Raw genomic sequence first — 10,494 nt, 5'->3', positions numbered from 1 at the left:
AATTAGGGGGTTTAAAAGGACCAGTTTGGTGCAATTCAGTCCCCTTATCCCAGCCAAGAAACTGCTTTTGTTTAGTTGTAGTGTTTTTTTGGGGGAAGTGAAGAAGCCACATCAACCTAGGGAGAAAAACGTTTGTTTAGTTAGTGCTCAAGCAGCGAGGATTTATTTTGTTTACATTGTATATTGGTTTTGCTGCTGTTTTTGAAAAAAAAAATAAGTACTTAAAGTTTAGCTGGAAATGGCTTTTACATAACCCTAGAAGACAAGTATTGTTTAAAGATCTCTGACACATTCCTTGTGCGTTAACGGTACGTTCAGTCACATTACCTATATATATATATATATATATATATAAATATATATATATATATATGTATATATACACTGCTCAAAATAATAAAGGGAACACTAAGATTACACATCCTAGATCTAAATGAAGGAACTAATCGTATGACATACTTTTGTCTTTACATAGTTGAATGTGCTGACAACAAAATCACACAAAAAAATCTTAATGGAAATCAAATGTATCAACTCATGGAGGTCTGGATATGGAGTCACACTCAAAATCAAAATGGAAAACCACACTACAGGCCGATGCAACTTTGATGTAATGTCCTTAAAACAAGTCACAATGAGGCTCAGTAGTGTGTGTGGCCTCCACGTGCCCGTATGACCTCCCTACAACGCCTGGGCATGCTCCTGATGAGGTTGCGGATGGTCTCCTAAGGGAGACATGACGTCCCAGATGTGCTCAATCGGATTCAGGTCTTGGGAATGCCCGGGCCAGTCCATCATCAATGCATCTTGCAGGAACTGCTGACACACTCCAGCCACATGAGGTCTAGCATTGTCTTGCATTAGGAGGAACCTAGGGCCAACTGCACCAGCATATGGTCTCACAAGGGGTCTGAGGATCTCATCTCGGTACCTAATGGCAGTCAGGCTACCTCTGGCAAGCACATGGAGGGCTGTGCGGCCCCCAAAGAAATGCCGCCCCACACCATTACTGACCCACCGCCAAACCGGTCCTGCTGGAGGATGTTGCAGGCAGCAGAACATTCTCCATGGGGTCTCCAGACTCTGTCACGTCTGTCACATGTGCTCAGTGTGAACCTGCTTTCATTTGTGAAGAGCACAGGGCACCGGTGGCAAATATGCCAATCCTGGTGTTCTCTGGCAAATGCCAAACGTCCTGCACGGTGTTGGGCTGTAAGCACAACCCCCACCTGTGGACATCGGGCCCTCATACCACCCTCATGGAGTCTGTTTCTGACCGTTTGAGTGGACACATGCACATTTGTGGCCTGCTGGAGGTCATTTTGCAGGGCTCTGGCAGTGCTCCTCCTGTTCCTCCTTGCACAAAGGTGAAGGTAGTGGTCCTGCTGCTGGGTTGTTGCCCTCCTACGGCCTCCTCCACGTCTCCTGATGTACTGGCCTGTCTCCTGGTAGCGCCTCCATGCTCTGGACACTACGCTGACAGACACAGCAAACCTTCTTGCCACAGCTCGCATTGATGTGGCATCCTGGATGAGCTGTACTACCTGAGCCACCTGTGTGGGTTGTAGACTCCGTCTCATGCTACCACTAGAGTGAAAGCACCGCCAGCATTCAAAAGTGACCAAAACATCAGCCAGGAAGCAAAGGAACTGAGAAGTGGTCTGTGGTCACCACCTGCAGAACCACTCCTTTATTGGGGGTGTCTTGCTAATTGCCTATAATTTCCACCTGTTGTCTGTTCCATTTGCACAACAGCATGTGAAATTGATTGTCCATCAGTGCTGCTTCCTGAGTGGACAGTGTGATTTCACAGAAGTGTGATTGACTTTGAGTTACATTGTGTTGTTTAAGTGTTCCCTTTATTATTTTGAGCAGTATATATATATATATATATATATATATATATATAAACACACACACACTTTAACAATATTCGCTCACACATGCACCACAGTTCAAATGTGTGGGGTTACTTAGCTGTTTTCATGGAAAAAATGAAATGTCAAGCTGTGCCAACATAATTGCAAACCTTCTCTAATGATCAATAAGCCTTTTAAACTTAAAGTTGGATTAGCTAACAGAATATGTCATTGGAATACAGGAGGCATGATTGATGATAAAGGGACTCTGAAGATATTCCATTTAAAAATCAGCTGTTTCCAGCTACAATAGTCATTTACAGCTGTAACAATGTCTACACTGCACTTCTGATCCATTTGATGTTATTTTAATGGAAAAAAATACATACTAACATACAAACGCACTTCAACACCAACTCTACACTTATATACACATTCGTTCTCCTGCTCCTCCTCTCCTCCCTAGGCTCTCCCTTGACCCCATACACTGACACACACTCACGATAACACCATATGCTGACACACATGCCAATACTAACAGACACACAATCATGCCAACACTATACACTAAAACACTATAACACCATACGGTAACAGACACACATGCTAACATCATATTCTCAAAACCTTACAGTAACACACACGCTAACACCATACTGTATGATGACATACGCCCATGCTAACACCATATTGTAACACACGGAGCACCATATGCTCACAGCATACATTTTTGCATATGCCATCTTTGCCACCCAAAAACCTACCAGTGCCATCTTTGGTATTCCAAGAAGTCAGAATATTGCAGATGACTTTGAGGAGAAAGAGATCTGTCTGCAAAACTCTGTCTCCTTGAAGGCTACGTTGGGACAGACATCAGCTATCAAACTGTGCTCCCCGCCCAATGCAGCCCTGCTAGTCAGAGGGCCCGGGTGTGATCCACCTGCCTCAATGTGCCAGGAGAAAGGGGAAACTTGGGGACCTGTGTGACTCCTACAAAGAAATTATTCACAAAGGCCACAGTATTATAATAAAAGTAGCCCTGCTGCTCAGAAAATATCCATCCTTTGTTCCATGAGGTGTCAAGTAGATTTTTGCTTTGCCAAGTACTCTATCAGAAAAAATGTCCAGAAATGAATGTTTAAATATAAGACTTTGGAGGCCGTAATGTATCTCCTTTTGATATGTAATGATATTGCTCCCTCTAGTGGAAATATAACATTGTAGTAGAAACACACAAGTGCAAAGGCTTTAAATTTGAGCACAATAAAAGTATTAATTTACTTGAAAGAAAATTGTATATGTACATTATAGCACGTGTCAATTACTATTTGTATATGTGTATTAAAACAAATGATGCATTTTCACACTGAAATCAAAATCATACTAGGCATATGTTAATGCGGACAACTAAACAGAAGCAAAAAGGAAACATAACAAATTCGTAATAGTATGAGCGCAAACAATTTACGCAGTGCTTCATACAATATATACATTCAAGGGGTATGATAAAACTAGAACTGACAGACTAAGACAAAACGATACATTAGGTAAAGAGGGCCTTGTTCACAAGCTTACAATCTAGAAATAATGGGGGATAGAGAAGCATAATGACACTTTATAACTGTTTCTAGTTTTATACAATTTTGCATTATAATCAGGGCCGGCCCGACAATGGAGCCGAGTGGGGCAACCGCTCCAGGCGGCACTTTTGAAGGGGCGGCACTTTGCCGCCCCAAGCCCTTTTTTTTTTTAAAAGCGAAAGAGAGAGAAAGGGGCGCCGAGTAGTTTTCGCTTACCAAGCTGTCAGTACCCGCTCAGCACCCCTCTCTCTCTCCTCTGCGGCGAGTCTTCCTGTTCGGTCTCGGTGCCGGCTTGTAATGCTGAGTGCCGGAAGATTTCCGGCGCTCAGCATTACAAGCCGGCACCGAGACCGAACAGGGAGACTCGCCGCAGGACTGCTGAAAGGTAAGTACAAGGGGAGGGAGGGGGGGGCGGGGGAGAGAAAGGGTAGATAATGGGGGGGGGGGCGGCAGGGACGGAGGGAGAGGAAGGTAGATAAGGGGGGGCGGCATTTTGCCTTGGGACAGCCCTGATTATAATGCAACAATGTTAAATAAGTTAAAACAAAAAAACACAGAAAGCCCATTACCCTAATCTCTATACTTACTGTCCTCATACCTCCCTCACCCAAGTTCATCCATCCGCTTTGCCAAGGTAAACCATTCTTTTGTAGTATTCACAAAATGACAAACATAGGTATGGAAAAAATAGTAAGCCGCAATGCTCAGAAAGTGAGTGCAAAGGCCTGCAAAATTAATAAAATATTAATGTATTTTATTGACGGAATTTAATCAAACTATAATTAATGTTCATGCATACATCAACACTGCACAAGCATTTCAAAATGGAATTGTAAAGAAATTGAATGTCTGTAAGATAAAGATCATGAAGCCAACTTCACATTTTGGTGCAATTTGTTTCTAAAGTAGTTATATTATATAAGTGACTCTACTGAATAATCCTTTATTTCTAAAATACTCAATAACATTTCTGTAAATACCAACGGGTGACAGCATTTATTATTATACAAATATAACAACTAAAAAGAGGACCTTAATGTTACTTACAGCCACTCAAGGAGGTCACGGATGTCCATACTGATTTTGTTTTCTTTGCAGTCAATAATGTATTATAATGACTAAATAACTAGATTACAAACCTAAAATTTATATTGATAGATTAATTTACTAATAGATATAGTGATCATTTCCATTAAAGCTCTGATGTGATGGATGTACAAAGAAAGATAAGACCTGCTGCTGTGTTATGTACTGTGTATTTCAATACAGATTCCGGGAACGCAATCATATTATTGCATAGATTAACCCTGTGTGTGTCTGCAGGTGTTTCCCAAATAGTATCCAGTGTCCTGGCATTCATTTACCGTAATCAACATGCTAAGCAAATATTATTATTTTACTGGGTAACCTAAAAGGTCTGAATTAATATCATTCAAATTCATCAGCAAACAGTAAAAAGAAAAAAAGACACTAACATGAACCACACATACCATAAATAATTAATATGAGCTGCTGGAAGATCTCCATTTCATGGATTTTAGTATTCATGAAGGTATCAAAAGCAAACTTATGCTTTCATCATTCCCTGATAAGAAATATGTTAACACAATGAATGCCAGAATGATTTTCCACTGAAAGGGTTCAACATGTTCAATCAACTATCTATCTAGTGCTAAAGGATTGCATTTAGAAATGTGTGTGTATATATATATCTATATCTATATAGTTTTATTATTGGAGTATTTCAATATATATAATAGTATATATATATATATATATATATATACTATATATATATATGTGTGTTTGTGTATGTGTATATACATATATATATATATATATATATATGTGTGTGTGTGTGTGTGTGTATACATGTATATCTATATATGTGTGTGTATGTGTGTATATATATATATGTGTGTGTGTGTGTGTGTGTGTGTGTGTGTATGTGTGTATATGTATATATATATGTGTGTGTGTGTGTGTGTGTGTGTGTATATATATATATGTGTGTATATATATATATATATATATATATATATAATGAATCAGTGACAATATTGCTTTAGTAACAAAATTCAGTGGTATTAGTTATACCAAGATTTTTCCAATTAAACCTGGTACTGAAGCCTGAAAACATATGCTTCTTTAATAAAGTCATTTGTAATGAATTATAATTAATAACAAGCATTTCATCTCCCTTGCAGACTGAGTATTACCTGGAAGCCCTGTAAAGAAAAAGTTTGTCATTAGTTAACCATTGAGCTGGAACGCTCCTTGTTTGGTAATATGACGACAACCAATGTGATTTGGATTTCAGTTGTCAATCAAGAAAGCTAAATGTCTTTCCTGAAAGGCTCTCTTAAGTGCCTGTTCTGTGGCCATCCCCAGTCATCACGCACCTACCTGAGTGGAGAGAGGATGGAGAAGCAGACTTCTAATTTCAGCACCATGAACAGCTCCCTCCCAAAACAGCCACTTTATGCAGGAGGCTTGCAACCCTTAGATGCCAGGGAATGGACTTTTGTCATACCCACCCTGCTACTTGGCATCTGCTTGATAGGAATCGCTGGTAATCTGTGTGTGATCGCCATCATCCTTCACAATGCCAGGAAAGCCAAACCTTCTATGATCCACTCCCTGATGCTAAATCTTAGTGTGTCAGACCTCCTCCTGCTTATGTTCTCTGTGCCATTTAGAGCTGCAGCGTATTTGAAGTCCACAATAATCCTGGACTGGTTTGTTTGTAGGACAGCAGACTGGTTCACCCACGTCTGTATGTCCTCTAAAAGCATCACCATCGCCGTGGTGGCCAAAGCCTGCTTCATGTACGCCTGTGACCCTGCCAGACAAGTGAACATCAAACAACAAACTATCTGGGCTGTTATGTTATCCACATGGATTGTAGCTGCCATTCTGCCCTTGCCTGAGTGGATCTTCACAGTTACAAAACAGGTCAATGGCAATACTGTATGTATCCTGGATGTACCAGAACAAGCACAAGAGATAATGGCAATTTTTGTGAAACTTTACCCAATACTTGTCTACTGTATTCCATTCACCATTGCTTTCTTCTATTTCTGGAGAGCATATGCCCAATGCCAACGCAGAGGAACTAAAACGCAAAATTTAAGAAACCAGATCCGATCCAGAAGATTAACTATGATGTTCCTCAGTGTTACTGTCACTTTTGCCATCATGTGGATTCCAGAATGGGTATCGTGGCTGTGGGCTTGGCATCAAGCTCCAAATGGTCCATCTCCACCTAAAGCTTTCATGGCTTTGGCGCAAATCCTTATGTTTTCTCTGTCTTCTATAAACCCACTTCTATTTATAGTTATGTCGGAGGAGTTCAAAGAAGGTTTCAAGGGTGCCTGGAAACATTTCACATCCAAAAAAACACTTTCGGTTTCAGACGTTCCAGAAGAGGAGACTGTAGATTCTGGGGCTCTACAGGATGCTGCTCCTTCTCCTGAACAACCTCCAAAAAATGGCCATTTAGGACAATCTTGCTCCCAGCAAAATTTTGGAAGTCAAGAGAGTAAAGACAACCAGGTGCTCCCAGATGTAGAGCAGTTTTGGCATGAAAGAGAAGCTCATTCATCTGATCAGAGTAATGATCCTATTCCATGGGAACACCAAGAACAGCAAACAGTAGGATGAACAACCAGCCTATTGACAAACTTGGCCAGGGAGTTATGATGCTGTATAATTTTAACATTTCGTAGGCTTATGGGTTCATTAACCATCTCTGTTTTGATACTCTACACGCTGCTGCGGGTGATAATGTGCTGCTTCTCAAATGTCATCATCACAAGAGTGCTATTGTTTTTGAATAACTAGTTAGGAAATGCCCATGCTTGAGCAAAGGTAAGTCATTTTAAAATTCCAGGATATTCTTATGTGTAAGCACCTGTGCTCAAGCATCGCATATCCTTTCCTGGTAGAGCCTTTGCTGACTTCATTTGAGAAGTAGTGCTATACAGCATTTAATCTTGGATATGTTTTTTGTATTCTAGAATCATTGTAGTCTAATATATATTTGTTTGCATCTACTTGTGTAAAAAAACAAAGTGTAGAAGCCTATGAATCTAGCACAGGGTGTGTTAGACGCCTGTATATTCACACTGTATATTTCCCATGGTATATGGTCATATAAAGACCTGTTGACCTGAACTAGAGTGTTAGATTTGTTTATGTCTTTAATCGGAAGGAATGGCTACCAATTCACTTTCAACAGTAAGTACTATCGTCGATTTTACTTTTATTCTAATTGCCTTCATTACTGAACCGGATTCAGTATATTTCACAAAATGCCGATGGGGTTATGCATCAAGGTGGCCATTTGAAACTGAATTTATCAATACAACAACCAATGGGAAGTTCCTGATGGTTTTACCATTTAATAGGCTATATTTTTCAAAGCTTGGACCCATACTTAACACCCACTACACTTTTTTGGGGAATTATTTTAGTTTCTGGACACGCTACATCATAATTACCAGCACAAAGCATTCCTGAAACCCATAATCCCAACAAGGCGCCTATAATTCCCATCTAATAAAATGATTTATATTACCTATTGCTCAACAACGCATTAGGTATTATGATGACCAGGTATAGCTATAGTTCCGGGCAGGGGTAGACCTCGTTTACTGAGGTCTGCGGTGGACAACTTACTGATGTTCTATGGACCTTCACAAGCCTTGCTACTTTGCCTATCCCTGGTTCTGAGTTGCCCAGAGTTTTAACCCTTGCATTAGTGAAGGTTCAGGCTTAATAATTTATAGAAAAATGTGTTTACTGTTAAATTAAGCAAAGATTCCCTGAGATTCTGCAGTAATACAGTAACACTTATTACAGTGCATTCTGCAACCTATGGTACTGGCTTGAACCCACCTGGGTCCTCAGTGTTTCGGTACTTACATAGCGCTGTACAATAGGCATCGGTGCTTGCTAAAACAGACACACTTACATATTCATAATAAAAACTGTATTCAAAAGGGAAGAAACGTGGTCATAACCAACTGACAAATCTCATTATCATACCAATCCTTTTAGTATGAGAGAGCTGGCACATAATTTTTCATTGTAGTGGATGATTAAATGCATGTTTAATGGAAATATATCATTTATAATAAATATAAACCATATTAAGTAGTATATAAACTAATAAATTGGACATTTCCATTTGTTTGATGTATAAGAATAAGGTTTGCTGGGAGCAGCATTTTAGGGGGGGGGGGGACTCCAATCGTACTTTTGTTATTGTATCATGATTGTAAGGATTAATCCTAATCCCAAAAAGTTGCACGAACGGTAACTTTCTACCGGTTATTTCTACGGTTACGTTCAAGTACTCAAATTCCCGTAACCCTCGGGCTATCTAAGAAGCCAGTTCTCACAATCTGGAAACATCCGGAATTTCGGAACATGGCATTGATTGCATCACAAGTGACAAAGAGTGCGACAAACTGCGTCAAACGTCTTTACGCACGAAAGCGAAGGTTTATGATAAAACATTGTTTACATTACACAATGCCAATCCAATCCTTCATGCATGAGATCAGCACTGGATCGGAAAAATAAAGTTAATGCTGTTTTAAAATATTTTCTTTTATAAGCTTTATTTTTATTCGTATATTCTATATGGTGATTATTTCATTGACAAGGTAAGTCTCCGAATCGTAAAGAAGTGCATAATTAAAATAAAAGTTATATATATGAGAAGATTCTAGAAGGACTTCTAGCTGCAGGCCGGCAAGACTCTTATTTTAGCACAAGAATCAGCCAATGAGATACTAATCAGCTCACAAGCTAAGATTGATCAAGCTGGCACATGGTTATTTTGGATCTATGGGAATCACCTTTTTCATGGTCCAACTCAGGGGAAAAGCTTGCCGGGTTCAGATGTTAAGTTTCACATAGTATTTTCTTTACATGTTGCTAGAACACCAGCTGGGTAAGGTGCATGCTGATAAGGGTCACAAATTCTTCAAGTGGGCCCGGTCCAAGATGGACCCGCCAACTCACATATGGGGGAGCACAATGAGGTCACAAGACAAGTGTTACGTGACCCCCCCACCCTTCCTCAGTAATATTGCAGCTGCACACACACTGCACCAGCAGCCATAAGGAAGGGCTCCAGGCAAGGTAAGTGTTTAACAGAGGCACGATGTATGGAGGTGTGAAAGTGTTACGGAGTGAGGATGTTTTAATGTAAGTGCCCAAGCGTGATAGCGGGAGTATGTCTTAATACGCAAGTGTTCGTGTGTGCATTAACGAGTGTGTTTGTTGCGGACGCAAGAGGATATTTTAATGTGTGTATTAGCGTGTGGTTGTGTGCATTAGCGAGAATGTACGTGTATTTGTGAGCCCACCAAGCTGCAGCAAAATCCAGCCCTCCACACAAGCGAAGTTTGACAGCACTGGTATGTTCAAATAGTTACAGAGCCCAAAATAATAGTGTACACTAGAATACTAGAATAGAATATAGATGCCAAAATTGAAAGACCAGTTTATATTCAAATGTAATAAAACATAAATAAAAGTACCTTATGGTGAACATCCAGCCAGAGGCTCTTGCTGGTACAAAGCAATGATGATTGGCAACATAGGCCTCGTCTAGGGTCCCAGAGCAGGTTGGGTTAAGGATCTGTAAACCAACACCACCAGCTAACTGGTGCATGAAAAAAAGGGTAACGTCCTTAAAGTAACCTACAGGACATGGCAATAAAATGCTGTGGGTAGAGATGAACACATGTTGAGCAGGTATAAGATGATCTTATGGTAGGGTTTACAATTCATTCAGGATTGTGTGTGCTGAATCATGAGACTGCAGTACCAGAAATTAATCACAAATACAGACTTCAGGACTCAATCTATAGTGGACACGATCATCTATAAAACAGTACAATTGGAGCTTAGATCCACTCTACATATCTAGGCAAATTTGTGTTCTCCATGGGCTAAAAGGGAAGATGACTTCCGTACACCATAGAGAGCCCACCATCAGTTGACAATGTTTAGATGACCGAACACTGCTGTGTTGAGTC

At 40.2% G+C, this 10,494-nt stretch overlaps 1 protein-coding gene across 1 annotated transcript; it reads left to right on the top strand.

The window, feature by feature from the left end:
• The first annotated feature begins 5,890 nt into the window (after window positions 1-5,890).
• On the top strand, window positions 5,891-7,102 carry LOC149297906 (G protein-coupled receptor 151-like). Its single transcript, XM_089487998.1, has one exon. The coding sequence runs from the start codon at window positions 5,891-5,893 to the stop codon at window positions 7,100-7,102; it is 1,212 nt and encodes a 403-aa protein (XP_089344124.1).
• The last annotated feature ends 3,392 nt before the right edge of the window (window positions 7,103-10,494 follow it).

Source organism: Sceloporus occidentalis, unplaced genomic scaffold, assembly GCF_023333645.1.
Source record: "Sceloporus occidentalis isolate IW3139 unplaced genomic scaffold, rSceOcc1.0.p SCAF_36, whole genome shotgun sequence".
NCBI classification, from domain to species: domain Eukaryota; kingdom Metazoa; phylum Chordata; class Lepidosauria; order Squamata; family Phrynosomatidae; genus Sceloporus; species Sceloporus occidentalis.
This window is presented reverse-complemented; position numbering and strand designations above follow the sequence as displayed.

Excerpts from the sequence above, each read along its gene's own strand:
- LOC149297906 (XM_089487998.1), top strand. The coding sequence starts at position 5,891 with ATGAACAGCTCCCTCCCAAAACAGCCACTTTATGCAGGAGGCTTGCAA.